A 27601-nucleotide genomic window follows, 5' to 3' on the forward strand; every position below is an offset into this window, starting at 1 on the left:
TAGCCCGTGGTACAATAACAAGTGAAAGAGGACAAGGGTAGGGAGGGGTTCTAACGCATTCTATGACTATATTTATAACATTTAAAAGGAATTCAAACTGAGAAGAAATGCATAGCTCCGTTTAGGGCTAATAAAAGCCACTCTTTGGCCACCTTCTTTATAATGCAGCACGCATCTGCTCCCACTGCTACTCACACTGAACCACAAATGACATGTTTGTCAGACCCTGTAATAGTTTACTAAGGGAAATTATGAACTTCTTTCTCTGGAAGATTCTAAAAACAGTTTTCATCTGGTTTAATGGTTGTCCTTTCTGAAATAAGGTGAACTGACTGGATAATCTTTCCATTTCTCCTAAACCTCATATGAGATGTGGGTATGCCAGTGACACAAATCATAAAAAAAAAAAAAAAAAAAAATCATTAAAAAAAAGCTACACGTTTGCTAAAATAATACTTAGGCAATTTAATTCCAGAAAGCTGACATACTGTGTAAAATATTCTAAAGGATTCAGAATAGTTTAAGGTTTAAATTTCTGGGAAGATATTTTGTGCAATGGAGAAATTTTTTGGTTAGAAACAATTTTATTCAGATGTATATACTTACAACTACCATCAAACAGTATAAAATATATTCAAAGAATTAACTACAGCAGGTACTTTAGAGACAATCATAAAATATCACAAGAACATGATGGTAGTAGTAAGACCGTGAGAGAAAATTCAATTTATATATAAGATTTGTACAGTTTCAGGTATTTGTAACTAACATAATAATGATAGGAAGCAGCCTCTGGGTATTTCCTAGGTACCATCATGGTAGGAAAATGATTCTCCTGAGTTATCTCCTTTACCCTCACCGACCCTGTAACGTTAATGTGTCAATTCCCTTTTAGCAGGAAAGAAACCGAAGCTTAGAGAGGTAGGCTATTTGTCCAAACTTAAACAACTAACAAGTGACTGATCTAGGTTGAAAGTTTAAACCCACACAGTCTGACTCCAGAACCCAATCTCTAAATCACTGTGCCACACTTCCTCTGTTGGAAAACTTGCTCCTCCCCATCAGGAATAAGATAGATTTTTAAGACGCTAATATGAAATCAAATGACCAAGGAAGAAGAGAAGCAAAAGCTTTTGGTAATATTCAAACTGAATAACCCTTGACTCACTGTGACCTCACTTGGGTCTCTTGAGGGTTTACTCCAACTCTTGGGGATTAATGGGCCACATTATTTGCAGCTGATTTCCCCCAGTTCCCTTTGGGCTCTCCTGCCTATCATGGGGGATCCACAGGTCTAGACAAATAGACTTTACAACTGTGCTCACTGGGGACCTGGGTGGCTCAGTTGGTTGAGTGTCTGACTTCGGCTCAGGTCATGATCTCGCAGTTTGTGAGTTCGAGCCCCGTGTCGGGCTCTGTGCTGACAGCTCAGAGCCTGGAGCCTGCTTCACATTCTGTGTCTCCCTCTCTCTCTCTCTCTCTGTCCTCCCCGACTCACACTCTGTCTCTTTCTCTCAGAAATAAACATTAATAAAAAATAAATTAATTAAAAAAAAAAACAACTGTGTTCACATCACTACACAGTCCAACTGTTTTGTTACTGGTGTACACAGCCATTTCAGAAATTGCTAGAATACTCTGGTACACTAAACACCAGTCATTATTTTCAGCTCTTGGAAATCCACCGTGTATGATTCTAGCCTGAAGTAAGAATTCAGAAATGTGGTCACTCTTGCTTACATTTTCTCTGGAAATTCAGCGAATATGGAATCAAAGAAATCAAAGAAGGTACATGACCTTCTTTTGTTCTCCTCAGCTTTCTCTGCTTATGACTGATGAGAAGAAACTATCCTACCAGCTGCCATGGCAGCGTAGGAGAATAGAAAGAAATGGAAATCAGTAACATACAACAGGTACCTTACAAATACTGCCGACTGCCTGACCTTTGCCAGCCATATCTAACATTCTTTGACTTTTCAAGCATAGTTCACAAATGGGGCCAAGGGCACCACAAAAGAATTGCTGAAAATACAGGCATATAAGTGACCTTTAATATTAAAATACCTTATGCAGTGTCATATAAAATCATTATATAGGATACATTTCACAAGTCTCTGCTTTTAAAAGTTTTCAACAACACATCTGCGGCTAGTCCTGGGGACAGGGCTCCACTGAGAACCTTTTTTTCCAGAAGAGGAATCTGCTCCCGGACTGCGGGATGGGTCCTGAAATGGTCTAACACACTCTCCTGAATGAGATTCCACATCCAAACTTTCTGCTGCTTCTGTCGTTTGGCAGTCAGCTCCCCACTGGCGAGCATGAGGTCCTGGAATTCTTTCATTTTATCCCACATTTCAGTGATCCCCTCTCCACTTCTGGCAGAAATACGAATTACCTATTAAAAAGGGAAGAACCCAAAACCGTTTTACTTAAAATGATAGAAAACATTTTCACGGGGAGTCTGGTTTCCTGCCAATTAAGTCTTGAAGTGTATGAAAATAGGCAAGTGAAACGGAGACATTTTATCACTGTGTTGAAGTGAATATACTGAGAAACAGACTGAGGTCACTTACTAGGATTACTAAATACATGCAGAAACAAGACACTGATTCAAGCTCAAAATCTTTAGCCCAGGGTCTATTCTGGTCAATTGTTAGGATCGCTCAGATGGTCTTCAGGGGCAACACAGACAAACTGCGAGAGGGTCACGAGGATGAGAAGGGCAGGGCTGGGTGGGTTTCCCTGAGGCCTGAGCGCCAGACCATGAAACTCAGTTGAGAAAGTAGCCCCATACCCTCCCTTTGTCAGAGTTCCCTGATTCAGCAGGTGCCAAGAGCTGAGCATCCAGCACCTGCAAGTACAACGCAGACAACGTGACGAGGGAGACCGGGAGCTGATGGGAAGACAGGTTGTGGCTGTTCTCACTGTAGTGACTGTAGCTTATTCTTTAATAACATAGTGTCCTCCTGCAGATAAAGCTGCCCACATCAATATTACCGTACCATTTATTACAGAATTTGTCTTTTTTTTTTCTTATTGAAAATAGCACCCAACAAGCATAATGGGAAGGGAAGCTATCACATCAAAAGCCTCTTCTCTCCTACTCAAACTCTAATAAAGATAATCAAATCACTAATTGCTCCATAATCTTAAGAATGGTTCCTTTCAGAATGGATTCGCTATCACTTCCAAATGGCTCAAGTCAAGCATTAAGCAATCTAATCTATCCCCTCACATCTAGTTTTTGACATCTAGTGGTTGAAGGATTAGATTTAAAATCATGACTGCACACTCTGGCTTTGTCATAATTTTAAAATTGTAATCTCACATACAAGCAAAGATTGATTATCTGTCTAGCTTGGGACTTGCATCCTCTCTTCTAATGTGCACGATCCACTCGGTGAAAATGCAGAAAGGAAGGCAAGCTAACCTTTGGTCTCCAGACTTCTGAACGCCTGTGGAGTAATTTCAGTGCACTCACGTACTCTGCTTGCATCCTTCGAGCTGGCACGATCAAGTCTCCATCAGATTTAGTTATAGCTACCAGATCTGCCATCTCAATTATGCCTCTTTTGATACCCTAAAGTGAAAAAGACAGTGATGTATCAGAAATACTTCATTTAATTATAGCCAAAAATGGGACAATAGTCAATTGAGAGTCACGCACTTTATTAACTAACTCTTCCTCTACATCTTCCTAAACCCTGGGTTCCAGGAATTACAGTTACTCAACAGAAATTACTCAGAACCACCAGCTGTTGGGATTATGGAAGTCATCTACAATGTCTCTTCCAAGTTTAGAGACTAACATGCTAAGATACATTCACGATTAGAGTAAATATGTCATTAAGACACAACATGAATGAGTGGCAGGAGACAATTCACACTGACTCATGATGGGTTCCCTTTCTCATGAGCTAACACTGCAGGATGCAAAATCATCCGTCATTAAGTGCTTAAAAAGAGAAGACACCTATCGCTAACATCTGCATTTCCATAAACAAGTCTTTGAGGTTTTCCTTAATGCTTGTAATTTTTTCTCCAATTTACATTTGAAGAAAAATAACCTGATAGCAAACAATGCCTCAGTCTCTGTACTACAAACACCCACAAAACAGTAGTCTCTTTTGGCTAGAGCTGTCCACGTATTCCATTCACTCCCGTGTTGCGGGTGGAAAAATCTAAGTTGTATGGTTAGCTCGAGGTCATAAACTCTATTACTGTAAGTTGAGAAAAAAACATAGAGAATCTGTCTTTGACTCAGGTACTTTAGCCAGTATGAATGCTGTTTCTTTCCCTACATTAACAGCAACTTAATTTACAGAAGTACAACACTGGAAATTTGTACTTTCAGAGATGTATACTTTGTGTTTGGGGAGAAAAAAAAGTCAATATAATTACCTGCAATTCATCTCCTCCTGCTGGTGGCAGTAGTAAAACAAACATGTCAACCATATCAGCAACAGCAAACTCCGACTGACCCACACCTGCAATTGTAAATCACAACTATATGCTAAAATATTCATAGTAATTTGCTTTCTCAACTACCTTGACCACCATTCCCGTTCCACTTCATTCACTTGTACCCACGATCACACACTCAGCCTGATCCCACTTTAAACACCCCACCTCTTGAGAATTTATTAAACGCACTGCTTTCCTATGAGCAAACTGTGACCTTCCCAGCTCTCCCCTTCGCTTATTCCCATTAGCTTTAGTCTTGGCTGAATGGAGAACATCGAGATGTCCATTCTCTCCTCCCCCCTTGCAACTCTTTCCTGGCTTCCCTCTCAGCGGTAAGCAGCTTGAGCAATGTGGCTCTAACCCTAGATCATGTCTGTCAAGATGTTCAGCTTTCTTGCCTTCTCAACTTCCTGTGAGCCCCGCAAACCCCCACCCATGGATCAGTCCAACTACCCGTGTTCTCTCCTCCGTAAGCGTGCCGGACAAATGGCTCGAGAACAGGCACCACAGCAGGATCATGGTGTCTAACATCTGCTACCTCCTCCTCACCGCCTCGTAAAAGCAATGCCCCCAAACGCCCTCAGTCAGCTGCCTTCCCATTTCTCACAGTGGCTATTACAAACATTTACTGTGCCATAATCTCCCCGCATGATGATGACCATGACTCCTACGTGGCGGTGAAATAAAGGCAAGAACCCCCTCAGCTTTCCCCTCTCCACCCTCTGCAGATCAGCGGGCCCGAACACCAGCTCTGCTCACTGCCTCCTCTCCAGTCGCAGTATAAGAAGTACTGGCTGAAGGTTACCCTCTCCTTCCCACTTCCTCTGTGCCCTTGCCCTTGCTTTATCTTTAACTTCCTTAGTCTACGGGCTCTTGTCCCCCAACACCTGACAGGAATTGTGCTCATGTCTTTGTCATCTGAAAACCAAACAGGAAAAAAATAAGACAAAAACTCACAACCTACTCCAATTATCACCATATTTCTCATTTCTCTTTATACCTAAGTGTCTAGAAAAAAAAAAATCAACGTGTGCTCACTGGTCACTTCATTACTTCACATTAACTTCAATCCACTTAAATCTGACTTCCACATCACCTGCTCCACTGAAACTCCTCTCGAAATTCTGTCCGTTGGGGTGGCAGAGACTTCTGGTTGTCCATTCCATATTTATTCTCCCCTATTTCCTTATCCCAATGTTGTCAGAAGCATCGATGTACCAGGCGAAAGCCCACAGTCACCTGAACCCATTTCAGCTAGAGATGATTAATTAGTGAAAGCCGAAGTCACTAGATGGGGCTTTCAGGAAAGTTCTTGAAAGGGAGCTGACCCAGCTAGGAGGGGCCCACCCCTTCCCCCCACCTTCCCTCCCCCTACCTAGAAGGTGGATGTGACAGTTCAAGCTTCATCAGCTGTCTTTTAACCATGAGCAACCCTGAGGATGGGAACTAAGTTCTAAGAATGGAGAGCAGAGACAGAAACCCCGGGACACCGAGGGCACTGTACAATGACCAGACCTGCTTGGGACTGCCTGCCTCCAGGTTTCTTCTGTTTACAAAAAATAAACCACTCTCTGTTTGAGTCACAGTTACTTTGAGTCTCTGGGACAAGAAGTCAAATGCAACTTCCAGGTCATGCACTTGGTTCTTATGGTCCTCTACCTTGATTCTCCTACTACCACATGGGCAACTCTTCCCCCATCCACCCTTAGATGGTGGAGTTTCTAGTCTCCAGCCCCATCTTTCTTCATGCCCGGCCTCCACACTCTATGCGCTAAATCTCCTGAGCAAACTGCAGTTCTCTAAATGGGCCATGTCCTCTCATTCTCTTTATTTCATTTTATTTAACTCCAATTCCTCCTTCAGGATGGAGTTTAACTGTCACCTCCTCCTGGAAGTCTTCCATGATCCCTCAAACCCAAGTCAGACTGTGTCACAAACATTTATCACTCAGTAATAGTGGATTGTCTCTCCAGAGGAAGGTGAATTTCTTGGGGTTTCCATTTCAGTATTTTTCACTGGGTATAACTATGTGCTAGGGATATAAAGATGAAGTAAAACATGGCCCTGTATTAAAAAGGTACCCAGCTACATGAATTTTCTGAGTGAATATTGAAGACATGTGAAATGTGCTTTAAACAAAATAGGTGTTATGTTAAAATATCGTTTCCAATGCTTACAGTTCTCGTCTGGTACTTACAACACACCACCCCTGTGTAACAGTTCTCCAGACACATGGCTTTTCTTTAAAGGTAAGGATGATAGCCCATATTCTCATATCTCCTATAGAATCCAAGATACAGTACCTCGTATTTAATGACACCGTTAGTAAATATATGCTCAAGGAACAAAATAGTATTAGCTGTCACTCATCTTTTCAACGTTTTTTTTTTTTTTTAATTTTTTTTTTATTTTTGGGACAGAGAGAGACAGAGCATGAACGGGGGAAGGGGCAGAGAGAGAGGGAGACACAGAATCGGAAACAGGCTCCAGGCTCCGAGCCATCAGCCCAGAGCCTGACGCGGGGCTCGAACTCACGGACTGCAAGATCGTGACCTGGCTGAAGTCAGACGCTTAACCGACTGCGCCATCCAGGAGCCCCATTGTCACTCATCTTTATATAGCATTTGTTATAGTACTTCATTGTTATGAAACAGAAAATCATACTCACCTACGGTTTCAATAAGAATGATGTCATATCCCCCTCCTTCGCACAACAGAATGGCTTCATTTGTGGTCCTTGTCACACCTCCTAAAGTCCCTCTAGTAGGAGATGGCCTGATGTATGCATTCATATCTCTTGATAACTCAGTCATTCGGGTTTTATCACCTAAGAGTGATCCTAAAACACACATTTACATTTTATAATCATGGAACACCTATAGGGGCCAATTATCAATCAGCCAATTCCCAGGGGGAAGTGCCTTATGACATTTCTCCCAAGATCTCAAAATCATTTCATATAATTGAGCTTTAGCACCACACAGCGTATATGATGTCAAATTAACACCTCAAGCCCCTCAAAATTTATAACGGCTTTCCATTGGCTAGAGGTTCAAATCTAGATTCTTCAGTCTAACACTAAAGGCCCTCACAATGCAGCCCTACCTTACCCGTCCAATTTCAGCTTCCACTGCCCGCAAATCAATCTTCCAATTCCAGCCAAGACAGCTTCTTTACTGTCCTTTTAACATTGTTGTCTTTATGATTTGCAACTGGAGATGATTATGACCCCAGAGGAAATCTGGCAATGTCTGAAGATATTTTTACTTGTCACAACGGGGGGCAGGATGCTACCGGCATCTGGTGGGTAGAGGCCAAGGATACTGCTAAGCGTCGTTCAGTGTCCCACACCAAGACTGTCATTAGTGCCAGTGCTTTAATATAAGTTCCTTGCCCATGGAACCACGTCTTACATTTTCTGTAATGACTGCCGGTTCCCAGTAGGCAATTAATTTAATACCTATGGTACAGAATGAATGATGTTCCAAGATTTACGACAGTATTTTGGTAAATGTCACTACTTGCAAATTCTAAAAGACTAAAATAAAAGCCTTGGAACTGTTGAAATTCCCTTTAACTTTTACTTTCCTCTGGCCATATAACAACATTGGAGGTGTAGTGCTGTTCTAACCCGAATTTCAATTTTCACTCTGCCCAAGAGCTAACTTTTCCACATAAAGTTGATGCTAAACATTGAGAAGTTCCTTAAAGATATCATCTCTCCACTCATGACTCCAGTTTAGAGTTCCCATAGGTTCTAATTCTCAAGCACACGCCTACCATGCATCTCAACTACCTTATTTACTTTTTTCTAAAAATATTTAGATATTTTTCTAAAACTTTTTCCTAAAATAATTTTCTACATGAAATCATCTCTGGATAAGTCGACAATCTGCCAAAGCTATACTTTAAATTATTATCCTATAGATCTTAACACACTGAACTAAACATTATGAAATTATTCTCCCATATAATTGTCTTAGCCAGTGAGTCCAAAACTGTCACTTGCAGACCCTAAGCGAAGTCTCAAAGCTACTGCTGGAATCTGTGAATCCAAAACACAACAAGGGTTGACTACAGGCCAAAAAAGGAATGCTTCTCAACCTTGGCATCATGCTACTTTCAAATGCACAGTCCTATAGCAATATTAAAGTAGAAATGTAAACTTATAGTGTCCTGTTTATCCCCATGTATTTTTTTCTTTCAAAGTCTATATATGTATTTTTTTTCTTACCTGAGAAAGGGGCGTTCATTTTTAGTTTAAGAATTAAGAACCACATAGCTATGCAACTTTAATCAGACTATCTTGTCACCATACCTGCTATCACTATCTCAAGCTATGGTTTTCTTTTGCTACTGCAAGTATTCTAGAATACTACAAAGGAAAAGAGAAAAAAAGATCTCTCACCTATATGAAAATGAGAGCCACCATAAAAAAAATTATTTGTTCTGGGGCACTTGGGTGACTCAGTCGGTTAAGTGCTGACTTTGGCTCAGGTTCTGATCTCGCAGTTCTTGAATTCAAGCCCCACATCAGGCTCACCGCTGTCAGCACAGAGCCTGCTTTGGATCCTCTGTCCCCCCTCTCTGCCCCTGCCCTGCTTGAACTCCCGCTCTCAAAAATAAACAAACACTAAAGAAAAAAAATTCTTTGTTCAAATACTTACCTTTACCAAAGTTCTTAGACTGAAAATAAGATAATATACTGATATGGATTTAATCTTGAACGTTGTAAATACAATTTTATTTTATGGTTAACATTTTTATTTTAGTGAATCAAAAACCGTGCATACTCTCAGCTAAAGTTCTCAATGGGTGGTGACAGGAATCGTTGTCCACCTTTCTACTGACCTAAAGCCCCTAAAATATGATGATATCATCTCTATTTTTTAGCGTTAAACCCACTGTATGCAAACCAAACATTTCCACAAAGTGCCCTGTATTCCCTCCCCCCGCCACAACACACATTACATTGTAATGGCCTGTGTGTACATGTCTGTTTCCCTCGTAAGATACAGAGCTCCGTAGGCCAGGGGACTGTGTCTCATTCACCATTACACAACATGGTACCTTCCTTGTACAATGCCTGGCCTATAGCAGACATTCAAACACCTGTGAAATGAATAACTGCAATGTGAGAAGCCTAGATCATAAAGAGGGATAAGGGAAGAAAAACCTTCCTATTTATATGACATGCTTTATGTTTTCCTTAAATGATCCTTTGGGGAAACTAAGTTTATTCATCGTATCTCTGATGAGCTGTGAGTAAACTCGGATGACTGTGTGACCCTGAATCAGTAATTGCTGAGCACTGTACGTGACATACCATGCTAAGTGCTGTAGGGACAACAGCGGTATATTACATGGACCCCCTAAGAGCTTTCTGTTGAACCGAACATGTAATATTAACGGGTGACAAATTGTAAAGAGCAATAAGATTTTCTTTTAAGCTTAAGAGATGTTACAACAATATAAGAAAAAAGGCAATGAACAGACGGACCCATTTTCTGAACTGCATAGGGGCTGATCCTGCCAGGAGGAAACAACAGGAGGGAAGTGGGGGCCTGGCCTCAGGTGTGATAGAGGGCTCAAATTTGCTTTTGATGATCTTCAACTTCTGGCACCTGTTTTCCTAGTTCTCTAAGTAGCCAGGCTACTCCTGGACTACCCACAAGCCAAGGAGCCTAATACCCCAAACTACCTCCCTCAATCTCCACCTTGCCCCTAGGACTCCCTTCTTTCAGTGAGACCAAACTCCGCTAGAGGTTAGAAGTCACCTGACTGTGCAAATTCCCACGAAATTATAACAGAGAGCCCCACGAGCCCCTGCTTTGCAGTTTAAAAAGAATCAGCAATACTCACCACCACTGGTACAAGAAGAAGGGTCCACAGCTAGCACGGATAATTTGTGCCCTCTCTCAGTAAGCATTTTTCCAAAATATTCTATGAAGGTTGATTTTCCAGCACCAGGCGGCCCAGACAATCCTACAGTAGAGAGAATCCTTCTAATTTAAGAAATGAAATCAGCCCTATGATAAGTTCTATTCAAATAGATTACCTTCTATTTCTCCTAATTTATTAAAACTCCTATTAATGTATTTCACATTTCCTAAATGAAACAAAACACTATTTATCTAGTTCCTGAGTAATATAGAGGAAGAAAACAATCCTGAGCTCCATATGTTCACCAAATTCACTTTATAAGATTATAAAATAGGATATGCCTTTTTACCATAACTCAGATCTTTCTGGACAGACTTTATTGCCTCTGTCGTTAATGTGCTACATTCCCTCAACATCTGCCCACCTCTCATCATGACCAGTCATTATTCCACCTACCCCAGGGCTGTACTTTTATCTTCCCAGTGGAAAAACAACTCACTACTCTAGAAATTCCCAGTGACTGAGAAAATAATTTTCTACTTATGAAGGATAATTTATTTCATCCCACCCATAACTCAAAATACATCCTATAAACTGGATCCAGGAAAAATTAATTTGTGTGAAGAGAGACAGAAAACTCCCCTGCTTGGAGAGTTCACAGAGCATGCAGATAAGACCGCACACTCTGCAGCCAGGTGGCCAGTTCCAGTTCTAGCTCCACCTCTTCTGAGCTGTGTAATCTTGGTGAAGTTATTTAACCATTCTGCGCCTTTTTCCTCTGCAATAAAATGCATATGACAGCACCTATCTCTTCAGGTTGTCGTCAAGAATTAGATGTTAATGTTTGCAATGTTTCGAACAGCATATGGCATAAAGGAAGAGATATATGTGTTATGTTCACAAAGTATATAAAACTTAAGCATTTAATTGTATTTATATTCAAAAGTATGTGTACGTCATATGGTATGCTTGGCTCCTTACTGAAGTTTTCAGGGCAGGTCTCTGTCTTAAACATCGGTACGGGTGCTGAATCTGTTACTCGTATTTATGATGGTAATAAAATAACTACCACAGAGACACAGGTTTATCTGGCCTCATAAGACCAAGATAAAAGAACCAGAATAGCAATGAAAATTTATGAGTTATTACTTATGTGTGAGTTGCTGGTTAACTCTAGATATTTCTGGGACCTTCTCTCTTCAAATATCTTTTAGGTGTATCAAGTAAACACTTTGTTATAGCTGGAATTTCTTTTTCGGAGTCTGCTATTTTGTCTGTCTGCAATACGTAAAGATTAACACCCAACGTAGTACTGTCAAAATGAGGGTTCCTTCAGTGATGGCAGAATAGGATGTGTGAACGCAGACCAATACAAATGTTGGTTGGTGAACTCTTTTTGAAATTATCTTTAAAATTCATACCGTTATCATAAAAATGAGGAGGCTTTAATCCCATATCAATAAACTGAGATGTAAGTCTAATGCAATGCCAGTCAACTTTTAAGTGTATTTTAAGTGTATTTATTCAATTTCTGCACGTTGTTCACCATTTCTAGTTCTTTTTGGTAGGAAAGTTGGTTGGAATCACCTATTTTGCCATCATGAAAAGCTCTCACTCCACCCAAACACATCTACGTTGTTTTATAATGCGCGATTAAAAAATACATATAACAAGCTTATTTACAACTATGGAATCTAGTCAACTGTTCAAGAAATCGAGTGAACATCTAATAGTTTAGATAGCAAATGAATACGGTCCCTCCTTTAAAATACATTTTGGTATTGAGTTGGCTGTGCTTAGAGCCAAGCAACTGCCAGAAACTTTAACAAAAAGTACCTGAAAGAGGCTTGCCCATAGAAACTAATGAAACACCTGAGAAGTAGAATTTTGAAATGTGATAAGAATCATTACAGTTGATAGAAACACAAAACCAAGGCATTTACTTTAGACTATCAAGCAGAAGGGCTACCAAGAGAGAGAAGTAAACCTGTAAAAGTTCCTCATATGCATATTCTATCCTGGGAGCCACAGCATGATTCTTGCCAAAATAGAAATCTTACATTATTCTCTTAAAATACAGAGCCTTGGTTCAAATGACCATGACAGTCTTCCACCCCCCAACATAACAAGACTAATATTTGCAAAGAAAAGGCATTTAAAATCTAGCCCAAAATTCTGAAAAGGAAAAAAGAATTCCCATTAGATTGAAAACTATTTAGACCTATTTCAAAACAGACAAAATGTAGAAAAATATTTACTGAACAGACATAAAGGGAAAAAAAAAGACTGACCCACTCGAAATGCTAGTGGTTTTCCTTTATTTATTTGTTCTTGTTCTTTGTGGTAGACTAATACTTTCTGAAGAAGCACCTGGGCTAACTCTTTTTTCCTCTTGTGGGTTGATTCTATAAGAGTTATGGCCTCTGCTAAGCAGGCCCTGTGCCCTTGGATTAAACCGGTATAAAGTTTATCCACAAATCTTTGTTCTTTATCAGAAAGTTCTTCTGTGTGTTCCTTTAAAGTTGTTTGTACACATAATTTTCTCTTTAAACCATTTGACAGCAGCATCCATTTTGTACAATGGAGTCCAGGAGAATTAAATGGCTGAGCACAAGGGACTCCTGATCCGCGATGACTACTTGAGTGAAAGATGAAGTGGTAACGTCGAAAAGGTGTTCTTAAAAGGCCTTTTAGGAAATGCCGGTGAGGGTGTTGTAGTAGCATGGGAATATTCATTTTGTTTGTAACTGCAGAAAACACTGGATGTTTTTTTTGGCTCAATGTGATTTGTGATTCCCTAGAAGAAGAAAACATATTTTTGCCAGTTCAATGTACAATTAAGATTCTGAAGTTAGTAAAACTGCAAGCTTAGTGGTTTCTCTATATTCTAAAACACACATAATCAGGCTTCTTGGCAGTACAAATAGGTGAAAGTTTCTTACCAAACACGAGAGAAGATCCCCCCACCCTTGCCTACAGTTAACAACCAGAGTGGCCCTAAATTATGGAGTTACTGTGAAATACAATGCACATTAAAATTTTCTTCGAAACAAAAAATATACAAAAAAACCCTGTAGGGTAGAAATTCTATGCCATGTTTATTTTCTTCTGTTTACAGACCTTACAACTTCCTCAGATCAAATATACCCTATTTTGAAACTCATTCAAAAGGTTTAAAAAAATCCCTCTGATGCTGGCCTTTTACTCTTTTTTTCCAAAAAAAAAAAAAAAGTGCTTAGTAGTGCAGGCACTTGAGGTCTAAGTTTAGATAAATGTATGTATTCAATAGGCTCACCCTATTATATATTCAAAGAATGGCCTAACATAAGCCTACCATCATCACCACCACCACCGCCACCGGGGCCTTCATGTGAAATGAACTGTGAGGTTTGTATGGTAGCTAGATCAGCCTATCTCAAACCATGGCCAGGGGTGCCTGGGTGGCTCAGTTGGTTGAGCATCCGACTTTGGCTCAGGTCATGATCTCATAGCTCATGAGTTCGAGCCCCGTATCGGGCTCTGTGCTGACAGCTTGGAGCCTGGAGCCTGCTTCAGATTCTGTGTCTTCTTCTCTCTGCCCCTGACCCACTCGCATTCTGTCTCTGTCTCTCTGGAAAATAAACATTTAAAAAAGAGGATTTTTTTAAAAACCATGGCCAGACCGCCTGGCACTTACTAAAACTGCATACTCCCAGCCCCAGTGAATCAGAATCTCTGTAGAGAAATAAGCACACTGAAGTTTGAACCACTATGGAATTAGATGAGGATGCTTTATTTAGATTTACTGATACTCTCCACTCCAAACTGTATTCGACAACAAAAGCTGACATAGTACATGGAGGGTCAAGATAATACAGAGGTATTAGCTTTTATTATTATTTATTAAATCAACAGCATTAGCTTTTATTATTATTATACCAATTTATAAAACTTTGGTTAAGAGTTAGGTCACAGATCTAGCTTCCAGTGGCAAACTACAATTTACATACAAATGATACATATGGCCTACCAAATTCGGGTTTATGATTATTTGAAAATTTTGGTTTTCAGTTCCTCGTAGCAGAATGAAATAAATTACTTGATTGCTCCAAAGTACCTCTCTAAATTGTATTTCAAGACCAATCAGCATGAAATCAATTTTACTAAATAACATTCTAATAGGAAAAAGAAGACATTTTAAGTATTTTTTATTGTTAGAACTGTAACTGCTCATCATTTTTTCTATTTTGGGGGAAATATGACTTCTATTTGTACAAAATTAGTCTTCTTCTAAAAGGACAGTTTATGGAAAACTGTGTAAAAAATGGTTCTAAAAAAACAATTTAAAACATCCACTACCACCCTTCACACAAACATACAAAAAAGATATTTAAAACAAAAAAGTTCAGAGGGGGATCTATTTTGGAAGCTCACTGTAAGCACACTTCTCAACAATACCTCCACCATTACCACAGACTGGAAGCTCACAGGGAAGAAATGTATTTTTATTCGACCACTATTTTCTAAGTGTATGCTACTTTTCAGGTCCCAGGCTAGGTTTAAGAATGATAGTGATGATGATGTTATTGTTGGGTGATGACAATGACATTTTACCATGTTCCAGTCATTTTATTCTGACCTGCTGTATTCGTTTCCTAGGGCTGCTGTAACAAATAACCACAACCTGGGTGGCTTAAAACAACAGAAATGTATTCTCTGACTGTTCCAGAGGCTGGAAGTCAGAGATCAAAGTGTTAGCAGGCCTGCACTCCCTCTGAAGGCTCTAGGGGAAGACGGTTCCCTGCCCCTCCCAGTGGCCCCTGGTGTCCCTTCGCTCATGGACGCACAATTGAGGTCTCTGCCTCGGGCTTCATTTGGCCTTCTCTTCATGTCTGTCCTCGGTGTGATTTGTCTCTGAATTGGGCCCACTCAGATAATCAAAGATGATCTCATCACAAGATCATTAACTTAATGTCATCTGCAAAACCCTTTTTTTCCAAATAAAAGTCACATTCACAAGTTCCAGGGATTAGGACATGGATTTCTTTTTGAAGGCCACCATTCAATCCATTACACCTTCTTAGGTGGACTGTCAGTCTCATTATCTTACCCTAACTGACATAATCTCAGCACTTCAAAAGTCCACAGAATAAATAACACCATGTCCAAAAAATCAGCCCTCAACAAGTATAAAAAGATGGAGATCATACTGTGCATATTTTCAGACCACAACGCTATGAAACTTGAAATCAACCACAAGAAAAAATTTGGAAAGGTAACAAATACTTGGAGACTAAAGAACATCCTTATAAAGAATGAATGGGCCAACCAAGAAGTTAAAGAGAAAATTAAAAAGTACATGGAAGTCAATGAAAATAATAACACCACAACCCAAAACCTCTGGGACGCAGCAAAGGCGGTCATGAGAGGAAAGTATATACCAATCCAGGCCTTCCTAAAGAAGGAAGAAAGGTCTCAGATACACAACCTAACCTTACACCTTAAAGAGCTGGGAAAAGAACAGCAAATAAAACCCAAAACCAGCAGAAGACAGGAAATAATAAAGATTAGAGCAGAAATCAATGCTATTGAAACCAAACCAAAATAAAACAAAAACAGTAGAAAAGATAATGAAACCAGGAGCTGGTTCTTTGAAGGAATTAACAAAATTGATAAACCACTAGCCAGCTTGGTCAAAAAGAAAAAGGAGAGGACCCAAATAAATAAAATCAAGAATGAAAGAGGAGAGATCACAACCAACACAGCAGAAATAAAAAGAATAATAAGAGAGTATTATGAGCAATTACATGCCAACAAAATGGGCAATCTGGAAGAAATGGACAAATTCCTAGAAACATATACACTACCAAAACTGAAACAGGAAGAAATAGAAAATTTGAACAGACCCATAACCAGTAAGGAAATCGAATTAGTAATAAAAAATCTGCCAAAAAACAAGAATCCAGGACCAGATGGCTTTCCAGGGGAATTCTACCAAACATTTAAGGAAGAGTTAACACCTATTCTCTTGAAGCTATTCCAAAAAATAGAAAGGGAAGGAAAACTTCCAAACTCTTTCTATGAAGCCAGCATTACCTTGATCCCAAAGCCAGACAAAGGATCCACCAAAAAGGAGAATTAAAGACCAATTTCCCTGATGAACATGGATGCAAAAATCCTCAACAAAATATTAATTAGCCAGCCGGATCCAGCAATACATTAAAAAAATTTATTTACCACAACCAAGTGGGATTTATACCTGGGATGCAGGGCTGGTTCAATATCTGCAAAACAGTCAATGTGATTCATCATATCAATAAAAGAAAGGACAAGAACCATATGATCCTCTCAACAGATGCAGAGAAAGCATTTGACAAAATACAACATCCTTTCTTGATAAAACCCTCCAGAAAGTAGGGATAGAAGTATCATAGCTTGATATCATAAAAGCCATATACAAAAGACCCAATACTGATATCATCCTCAATGGGGAAAAACTGAGAGCTTTCCCCCTAAGGTCAGGCGCAAGACAGGGATGTCCACTCTCACCACTGTTATTCAACATAGTATTGGAAGTCTTAGCCTGAGCAATCAGACAACACAAAGAAATAAAAGGCATCCAAATCAGCCAGGAGGAGGTCAAACTTTAACTCTTTGCAGATGACATGATACTTTATATGGAAAACCCAAAAGATTCTGCCCCAAAACTGCTAGAACTGATTCATGAATTCAGCAAAATTGCAGGATATAAAATCAATGCACAAAAATTGGTTGCATTCCTATACACCAACAATGAAGCAACAGAAAGAGAAATCAAAGAATCAATCCCATTTACAATTGCACCCAAAACCATAAAATACCTAGGAATAAATCTAACCAAAGAGGTGAAAAATCTATACACTGAAAACTATAGAAAGCTTATGAAAGAAACTGAAGAAGACACAAAAAAATGGAAAAAAGATTCCATGCTGCTAGATAGGAAGAACAAATATTGTGAAAATGTCAATACTACTCAAAGCAATCTACATATTCAATGCAACCCCTATCAAAATAACACCAGCATTCTTCACAGAGCTAGAACAAATAATCCTAAAATTTGTATGGAACCAGAAAAGACCCCGAATAGCCAAAGCAATCTTAAAGAAGAAAGCCAAGCAGGAGGCCTCACAATCCTGGACTTCAAGCTGTATTACAAAGCTGTAATCATCAAGATAGTATGGTACTGGCACAAGAACAGACGCTCAGATCAATGGAACAGAATAAAGAACCCAGAAATGGACCCATAAACGTATGGCCACCTAATCTTTGACAAAGCAGTAAAGAATATTCAGTGGAATAAAGACAGTCTCTTCAGCAAGTGGTGCTGGGAACACTGGACAGCAACATGCAGAAAAATGAACCTGGACCACTTTCTTACACCATACACAAAAATAAACCCAAAATGGATGAAAGACCTCAATGTAAGACAGGAAGCCATCAAAATCCTCGAGAAGAAAGCAGGCAAAAACCTCTTTGATCTTGGTTGCAGCAACTTCTTACTCAACACGTCTCCAGAGGCAAGGGAAACGAAAGCAAAAATGAACTATTGGGACCTCATCAAAATAAAAAGCTTCTGCACAGTGAAGGAAACAATCAGCAAAACTAAAAGGCAACCGACAGAATGGGAGAAGATATTTGCAAATGGCATATCAGATAAAGGGTTAGTATCCAAAATCTATAAAGAACTTTTTAAACTCAACACCCAAAAACAAATAATCCAGTGAAGAAACAGGCAAAAGGCATGAATAGACATTTCTCCAAAGAAGACATCCAGATGGCCAACTGACCCATGAAAAAATGCTCAACATCACTCATCATCAGGGAAATACAAATCAAAACCACAATGAGATACTACCTCACACCTGTCAGAATGGCTAACATTAACAACTCAGGCAACAACAGATGTTGGCGAGGATGCGGAGAAAGAGGATCTCTTTGCACTGCTGATGGGAATGCAAACTGGTGCAGCCACTCTGGAAAACAGTATGGAGGTTCCTCAAAAAAACTAATAATAGAACTACCCTACGACCCAGCAATTGCACTACTAGGCATTTATCCAAGGGATACAGGTATGCTGTTTTGAAGGGACACATACACTCCAATGTTTATAGCAGTGCTATCAACAATAGCCAAAGTATGGAGCTCAAATGTCCATGAATGGATGAATGGATAAAGAAGTGGTGTGTACACACACACACACACACACACACACACACACACACACACACTGGAGTATTACTCAGCAATCAAAAAGAATGAATCTTGCCATTCGCAACTACATGGATGAAACTAGAGGGTACTTTGCTAAGCGAAATTAGTCAGAGAAAGACAAATATCATATGACTTCACTCACATGAAGACTTTAAGACAGAGGACAGATGAACGTAGGGGAAGGGAAACAAAAATAATATAAAAACAGGAAGGGGGACAAAACAGAAGAGACTCTTAAATATGGAGAACAAACAGAGGGGTTACTGGAGGGATTATGGGAGGGGGGATGGGCTAAATGGGTAAGGGGCATTAAGGAATCTACCCCTGAAATCACTGTTGCACTATAAGCTAACTAACTTAGATGTAAATTAAATAAATAAAAAGTAAAAAAAATAATAATAACACCATGTCCAAAAAAAAAAAAAAAGAACCCATGAAAGGCTGTGAGAACAGAGAAAATTATAGAAACTAACTCTCCTTGGGGAGTAGAAGGTTCGAGTCATGGAGGGGTCAATGTCAGGGCTAAGTCTGAAAGGATTACAAAAAAAAAAAAACAAAAAAAAAAAACAAAAACTGAAGGACGAGACAGGCTTTCCAGGCTGATGACTTAATGTACAGAGTCACGAATGGAAATTGGTCTCTTCCTGCCATCAGAGAAGATTGAACAAGTCAGTGAGGCAGAAGCCTAGTCTATATATGGAACTAGTGTAGGAGATGAAGCTGGACCAGGATGTAAACCGAGGCCAAGGAGCTATATTTTGCCTTGTTGGCAGTGGAGACACAACAGTGATCTATACAAAGGTTAGTGACACCATCAGCTCTGGTTTTTAGGAGATAACACTGGGAATGGTGGTAAGAAGAGTAATTAGACCCTGGTAACATAAAGCCCAGGTTAGGAAACCCTAGCAAAGACCCAAAAGGGATGATGAGGACCTGGACTTAGGCAAGGCATTAAGGGAAAGACAAGTCAGATTCAAGACCTTAATGTCCACACTAGAATCCTCAAAGCTCACTACAGAGGCTGGCAAGTTGCAGTTGCTGAAAAACAAACAAACAAAAAAAGGCTGCCGATCTGAACTCATTTCATTTCCCACCTGCCTGTCACTCAAGAGCTTATAATCCATTTTCAAATACTCCATTTCACTTTATTTCCCCAGACAATTCTATGACATTTATTATTATTATTATTTATTCTCACTTAACAAGCGAAGGAAAACAAGAGCGAGTTAGGCAACTAAATTAGTCATAACCAATGGGTGGGCCAGGATTCAAACTCAGGTCTTTTGACTCTCTGTGGCATTTTTTCTTAATAAATTTTTTGGGATAAAGGAGAAGTCTTTTGACTAAAAGGTATTAGTAACCCTGCCCCTCCCAAAGCAAGTAAAAAGCATTTTTTAAAAGTATGCAGTGACAGTGGCAGCATTCGGAAGAGCCAAAGCGCAGAGAAGAGGAAATGCTGACCAGGATACAGAACATTCTTACTACCAATCCTAGTCCTACCTATCCTCCCATAGGAGAGATGCTGTCTATAGAGTCTAAGAAAAAATTATAACTATTTAAAATATTCCCTTTAATTAACAAATCTTACCATGACTGATTCATTATCCAACAAAGCTATGCTCAAAAAAGAGAAAGTAATATATTGAGAGACAGAGAAAGAAGGTTATAAAGCACTCATTCAAGAAACACTTGAGCATTTACCATGTGTCATGCAATAGTCTAGGGGATATAATGATCAAAACAGAACAAAGTTCTTGCCCTCATAAAGCTAAAATCCTAGTAAGAGAAAACAGATAATAGACATATAAATAAGGAGGCCAATGTGGCTAGACATTAATAAGAGGGGAAATATAGGAGAGAAGGCCAAAGAGGGACATACAACTATAGATAGGACTGGAGGAACTCTGAGAAGGGAAGCGATAGGACAAAGGAGAACCTGATGTGACTTCTGTTTTAAAAGGATCTGATGGGGATGCAAGAACAGAAATGGGAAGGCCAGCTGAGAGATCAATGCAATAACCAGATGAGAAATGATGAGGACAGGAACCAGGTGGGGATGGTGTTAAATCAGGATTCTGGATGAATTCTAAAGGACCTGTTAATGAATGAGATATAGGACGGGACAGAAAGATAGCAGTCAAGGATGAGGCACAGGTCTTACCCTGAGCCACAGCAAAGATGGAGTTGCCCTTTAATGAACTGAGGAAGACTGCAGGAAGTCAGGTTTTGGGTAAGATTAGGCGTGTTTAGTTTCTGATACGTTAAGTTTAAGATGCCTACTAAATATCCAAGTGGCATCCTGAGTAGGCAGTTGTGTTACTAGTCTCAGGAAGGGGTCAGAGCTGAAGTGTAAATTTGAGAATCATTAAGTGTTTAGGTGTGATTTAAATCCACGAGCCCAAAGGGGATTACCAAAAGTGTGACTGGAAACAAGGTGTTACACCATTTTTCATAGAATTTTACATACAAACACACATACAGAGAAATACATATGTCAAAACATTAACTTCATCTATAAATGAGTGGTATTATAGTGCTTATATGTTGTTTTTTGGTTAATCATATTTTTCTGATTTTTTAAAAGAAGCATGTTACTGTTGTAGGCAGAAGCTCCCCGCCCCCCCGCAAGAGATGTCCTTGTCTTAATCCCTGGAACCTGTGAATATGTTACCTTACATGGCAAAGCGGAATTAAAGTTGCAGATGAAATTAAGGTTGCTAATCAGCTGACTTTAAGATAAAATGATTATTCTGGATAATCCAGGTGGACCCAATATAATCACCAAAGTCCTTTAAAATGAAAGAGGGAGGTGGAACAGCAAAATGATGTCACGTGAGGAGGACTCAGCCCACCCCTGCTGAACGTCTAGGATGGAACAAAGATGCCTTGATTCTAGCCCCGTAAAACCTACGTCAGACTTCTAACCTACAGGACTCTAAGATGAATAATTCGTGTTGTTTTAAGCTATGAAGTTTGTAGTTATTTGTTATAGCAGCAAAAGAAAACTAATACAGTTGCTATAGTAAAAAAAAATCGTTTTAAAGATAAAACACAGAATTTGTATACTTTTAATAAGAAATGTCTAGTAACTATTCATGATTTAATTTTTACCTTTGTCTGTATCTGTAATCTGTAACTTGCTTCCTTCTGCACTGAGATTTCATAATGTGAGAATCAAACCTGATGAGTCCTTAATTTAAACAGTTACTATGACCAACAGCATTACATTCAATGTATATTTATATGTCAATTTCTCAATTAAACATAAAATTAACATATATACTCAAAAACCTAGTAAAAAAAATTATTTACGAGGTGAAAAAAGTGATAATCATATTTTAGCTATGCTTCTGTGCACAGGTTCTATCAGAATTCTCATATTAAGATATGAGGTTCAACATAATATTAAGATATGAAGTTCAACTCTGAAATAATGTGATATACGTGGGCTACTAACCATTTTTGAGGACGGCAGCTTTAAAAAACAAACACAAAAATTCTATATGCTATAATAAAAATTTGGTGGAATGCTAATTAAATTAGCAGAATGCTTATCTTCCACATTTTTGCTTGACAAACTCCTACTCAGTTCAAACATACCTCTTCTAGGACACATCTTCCCCCACCTTTCCCAGGCAGTCACCTGTTCTATCTGCAAAGCTCCACAACGTTTTATTCATCTTTTCTGATTTATCTATTTACAGATCTCTCCCCACCAATTCTGATCCCTCAGCCCAGCCAGTGACTGTCCCAGAGAAGAGTGTCTTATTCTGTTTCCTCGGAATCCAGCACAATGCCAGGCATATAGTAATCGGTTAATTTTTTTAAGGTTCATGAGTGGAGTCTCTACTTATGTTAATCTAATATACTTGAAAGGAAAGTGTGAGTACCTCCTTAACCTGTGTGATCTAAAAACATTCTACCTTCTAAGTTCCCTGTTTTGAATCAAGGCACCTTTGACATCTAACTAATCTTCCAAAACAGAAAAACAGAAAGATAAATTTGTAAGCAATCAAAACCCAGTAATAAGAGTTCACGAGATGAAAATATGTCCACTTCTAATGATGCAAACAAACAGTACTCCCTAAATAAATGAGATGAAACTAAAAACTGTCTAATAAATAGTAATATAAGTTGCTCTAACATTTAGAATAGTTATTTCTTACAATAATTTAATCAAAGTCTTTTTCAGAAAATCCAGACCAACTATCTGACAAGCTTATGGTTTACACTGCAGAGTTTATCACAATTTGGGATTATGAAGTTCTCTGTCCTTTGATGTCAATACAGATCTTAAATGGCTTTTAAGTGACAAGAATCAGGAAAAAGATGATATCATTTTCCCCCATTCTTTTGCGAAAACCAAAGAGCTACCCAGATGTATATAATTCAAGGTTTTTACACCTTCAAATCTCTGGGGGCTGATTTTCTTGCTGCCCCCAAACCTTCTGGACCATGTGAATAGCAGAGCAGCAGCTGTTACCTTTCACTGAGCGTTTATCATGTGTGAGACATTCCTGTATACATTTCCTCAGCTAAGCCTCACAATAGCAGACAAGATTCTATTTCATAGGTGAAGCTCAGTAAAGTTACACTGATTAACTTAAGGCCTCACAACTAATGGCAGAACTTGGGAAAAACTATGGATTTGAAAAATCAGATCTATGGGGCACCTGGGTGGCTTGGTCGGTTAAGTGTCCTCATCCTGATCTTGAATCAAAGGTCATGATCTCTCGGTTCGTGGGTTCGAGACCTGTGTCAGGCTCTGCGCTGATGGTGATGGTGTGGAGCCTGCTTGGGATTCTGTTTCTCCTTCTCTCTGCCCCTCCCCTGCTTGTGCTTTCTCTCTCTCTCTCTCTCTCTCTCTCTCAACCTAAAAAAATAAAAATAACAATAAAAAAATCCAGATCCATATGAAGACCAGGTGGTGTCATGTCACATCAAGAGAACACCAAATAACCCTTTACATTTAAATACAGAATGATTATGGCAGGCTGTTTACCTTCATTTTGTTTTTTTTTTCTTTTTGCTTAAGCCATAATGAAAAATTAGTTTACATCTTCTTTACAAACCTTACCAGTAGGAGATCCCAATAGTATATTAGGTGATAGAATAAGCCAAATTTATACAAGGTTTAAATGTTTTTCACTCCACAAATAACTCAGACCTGATAACTCAGTGTATAACATACTTAAACCCATTAATTTAATGAATCAACCAGATTTTGAAGAAGTCCATAATTTCTTTTTTTTTTTTTAATTTTTTTTTTCAATGTTTATTTATTTTTGGGACAGAGAGAGACAGAGCATGAATGGGGGAGGGGCAGAGAGAGAGGGAGACACAGACTCAGAAACAGGCTCCAGGCTCTGAGCCATCAGCCCAGAGCCCGACGCGGGGCTCGAACTCACGGACTGCGAGATCGTGACCTGGCTGAAGTCGGACGTTTAACCGACTGCGCCACCCAGGCGCCCCCCATAATTTCTTTTAAAGCCAGTGTAATTCAGCCTTGTCTGAACAACACTCCACCATTATAATATGTCACCTACAGAACAGACTAAGCCTCTAGAGTAGCAAAATTATGGAGGTAGGGAAAAAGACTTCCCATCTGCACATGTAACTAAGCATCTTCTGCTTTCTTAAGGAAAGAAATTTTAAAACTTGGCCAATAATCAAATTAAACTGTTTCAATGAATTTTCATGATTCCTGAGAATCGTGGAGGTCTCATCCTACAATTTTAAGCTGTGTACTACCAAAATACAAGAGAAATTTTGCATCATTTACAACATTCAGTGAGATCTCTCAAAGCACTGCCATTTGTAATAAACCAGAATGTCAATTTGTTAATATACAGTGAAAAAACACCAAGTGGGCAAAAATACTAAAATGAGTTGGTAAGTGAACCCCCTCTCAAGCAAAAGGTTCACATGGACAGCAACATTTTAAGAATCACATTTGTTTTCCTCCAATACTTCTTTTATATCCATTCCCTCTACACCACCCTCATTCCCACCTTACTATAATGGCTTTCAAGCTTTGATCACAGTCCATGGGAAGAAACACACTTACATCAGGCCAACAAATAGGAATATAGCTGAAACAAAAGTTTCACAAAACATTTCTTACTGCTAATTCACGTGATACACTCTAATGTTACCTTTTCTATTCTGTTTTTTTTTTTTAATGCAGATTACAACCTACCACAGGTACAACCTTACGCCTGAAAAACGCTCATCTACTATGATCATATTACCACTTATCATCATAATATGTAAGTCTATTTTACTCCTCTGTTTAAAATACTTAAAAAGTCCCCTCTGCCTTATCTGTAAAAAAAATAAATAAAAAGTTTTCCTGGGATTCAGCCATTCACTTATTCAGCAACTATTTATTGAGAACCTACTATATGCCAGGCACTGTGCTATACATTGGTATATGGGCCCAACATAGCTTCTGACATCATAAAGTTTACAATCCAGCTAAGACAGTTATTACATAAATAATAACTCTCCAACTCCAACTTAATTCATTCCCCTCCTCCACTTTTACCACATGGCTATAACTATTCTGATCTGCACGCAGGTCCCAGAAAAACCACTCTTAAACATCTTGGCCATTGTCCATGATGTTCCTTCTGATTGGAATCCCTTCTCTCCTTTAATCATCTCACAAATTCCTCTTCAGCCTTCAAAAATCAACCCAAGTGTCTCCTCTATAAACAGTTCTCTGCCCCTTTCCATGCCCTTTCAGTTGTCACTCATATCTCTTGTCATCCTACACAGGCTACATCCCTCAATTATAATGCCGGTCACATTGTTAAGTTGTTAGTCTTGCCTAGACTATGAGTTATCTTTGTACCCACAGCATATTTTATTGCTCACAGAATAAAAGAATGTGTACTAGAATTTTGTATGGGTCAATAACTCCATTATGCTGATTACTCAATTAATCAATGTTTGAAAACATACATTTTGCTAGATTTTACAGTAAATATATATTTATTTAAGGATTCTCTTTTTAAGGTCTTATTTCAATATATGGATGTTTTCCTTCATTAAAAATTTGCTCAGCAGCAGCCAGTCTGACTTGGGATATTTGTCTTGAAATTGATCCAATGAATATTCTCAATTTCAATAACTACCCTGGCAAGAAAAAGCATACAGGATTTCCAAAATCAATACCTTAGGTCAGTGTCTGCAGCAAAGCACAGTTCATACAGGCAATGCAGTGTTACACCATGTGTTTCCATTTCTCAATGGTAATCATTTTTGATTAGAAGATAAACTGTCAGGTGCCGTTAATCTGTTTACCATCTCCCACCATCCCCCACAGAAGGTTTTACATTCTCCTTTTCAAATAATCTCAGGAAATTTTGGTAGAGCAGAATGACTTTTTAAACAAGCAACTTTTAAATAGGTCATTGTTATATAAGAGTAATACCGAACACATACGGGACGCATGCAGGAAATACTCTAAGGTTCCCTGTCCACTATACCTTTTATCACATTTCCAGTTACGACTCACATTTCCCAATTTCCACTTTTAGGTTTCAATCTGTTTGGGAAATCTCTATTTTTTAAAATTTCATCACCATTAAACGTTTTCATTCACCCCGATTGCTATCACCCAAGTTCAAATCCAAAATGGTCTTGGGGAGCCCTATGTACATCTATGTATGAGGCACCCACATATCCTCATACATGACTATATGAGGAACAGTCAGCTAACAGGCAAATGTTTCAAGCAGTCGCCAGTCCTTCCCATGCCAAATATAGGTTTTCTTTAGTCTTCAAATATCTCAAGATGATATTTACATTTCTTATGGTTACATAACTTTTAGCATTTGTTTTGCCTCTAACAGAACACAGCCCTAAAAATAACTGAATTGTTCCCTTTTTAAAATTCTCATTACCTTGAGCACAAAACAATATTGTTTACTAATAAAAGAATATTTGGGGGGGAGCCTGGGTGGCTCAGTCAGTTAAGCATCCGACTCTTGATTTTGGATCAAGTCATGATCTCATGGTTCCTGAGGTCAAGCCCCTGTCAGGCTCTGCACGGACAATGAAGAGCCTGCTTGGGATTCTCTCTCTCCCTCACTAATAAACTGAAAATAAAATAAAATAAAATAATACTTTGTGGACATTGCAGATGACCCAAAATGATTTAGTATCTTCACAGGCCTTCAGGAAAGTTGATTTCCTACCAACTTGGAGGAGCTATAATGATGTTTTCCTATGTATATGTACTAGGGCACAACTCTTAAGAAAGATAATAAAAACATTTATCATGGCATTTTTGCTTAGGTGGTCTTTCATTTGCTAATAAGAAATATAAATTATTTGAATACAGTATGTCTGCTAGAAGAGACTTAGCCCATGCCTTTCCAGAGTACTTGACAAAGTCTAGGTACTCTGTGACTTTCAGTATGAACCCACTTTACATCCTAGATTATATTCCATACAAGTTTTAATTTCACTCTTTGATTGTAGCTACACTGGACTATCGTGCCTTTTCCCTCTCCATCCTTTGGTTAACCATTCACCAAGTTTGGCATCGGCAAGGGACCAGCCAGCAACCTCACCAAAATTTCCTTACTGTGGCACAACAGTAAGCTCACAAACCTGACTAAAATGATGTAAATTTTAAAATATTGTTTTACAGCGCGACCCTTCCCTTTGAACCAAACTTGCCGACGCCTGCCTGTCAGCACATACCCCGCATTCCCAATATCGCCCAATCCAACAATATTCTCCTTTTCCCTCCCCCACCCCAAATCCTCCAGGAGGCGTCCCCGACGCTGGGGTTGGCCCCCACCGGCGGCCGGAGGCCAGAACCAGCTCGGGCTCCAGACGCCTCGCGCAACCCCCACCCCGCACTCACCCTCCCGAAGCCACGGAAGTGCGGCCCTGCCCCACCCCTTCCGCCAGGCAGGGTTCGCCCCGCCCCGCGCTGGCCGCGACGCGCAGACGCAGGACCCGGTGCCGGACGCGCGGAGCCCGGAGGGCGGCCGGGGGCTGGAGGGCG

General features: G+C 39.4%; 1 protein-coding gene across 5 annotated transcripts; it reads right to left on the reverse strand.

The window, feature by feature from the left end:
* Positions 1-2029: 2029 nt before the first annotated feature.
* MMAA (metabolism of cobalamin associated A) lies at positions 2030-27601 on the reverse strand. 5 transcript variants are annotated; one of them, XM_019828906.3, is made up of 7 exons: positions 27458-27601; positions 12639-13144; positions 10327-10449; positions 7133-7303; positions 4402-4487; positions 3431-3580; positions 2030-2395 (listed from the first exon to the last, which is right to left on the reverse strand). In XM_019828906.3, the coding sequence occupies exons 2-7, from the start codon at positions 13081-13083 to the stop codon at positions 2105-2107; spliced, it is 1266 nt and encodes a 421-aa protein (XP_019684465.1). In that variant the 5' UTR covers positions 13084-13144; positions 27458-27601; the 3' UTR covers positions 2030-2104. The 5 variants fall into 5 exon arrangements, with proteins under 5 accessions (XP_019684465.1, XP_006930904.1, XP_019684464.1 ...); XM_006930842.4 differs by lacking the exon at positions 27458-27601 and adding an exon at positions 27392-27439; XM_019828905.3 differs by lacking the exon at positions 27458-27601 and adding an exon at positions 23250-23310.

Source organism: Felis catus, chromosome B1 (genome assembly GCF_018350175.1).
Source record: "Felis catus isolate Fca126 chromosome B1, F.catus_Fca126_mat1.0, whole genome shotgun sequence".
Classification (NCBI taxonomy): domain Eukaryota; kingdom Metazoa; phylum Chordata; class Mammalia; order Carnivora; family Felidae; genus Felis; species Felis catus.

What these genes read in the sequence shown, in the direction of transcription:
- MMAA (XM_023252778.2), bottom strand. Translation starts at nt 21,740, where the DNA reads ATGAAATCTCAGTGCAGAAGGAAGCAAGTTACAGATTACAGATACAGA. An exon ending in GATTACAGATACAGACAAAG is followed by an intron (nt 13,145 to 21,687) that starts GTAAAAATTAAA and finishes TTCTTCTTCTAG; the next exon opens with GGAATCACAAATCACATTGA. An exon ending in CAGAAGTCTGGAGACCAAAG is followed by an intron (nt 2,396 to 3,430) that starts GTTAGCTTGCCT and finishes CCTTTTTAATAG; the next exon opens with GTAATTCGTATTTCTGCCAG.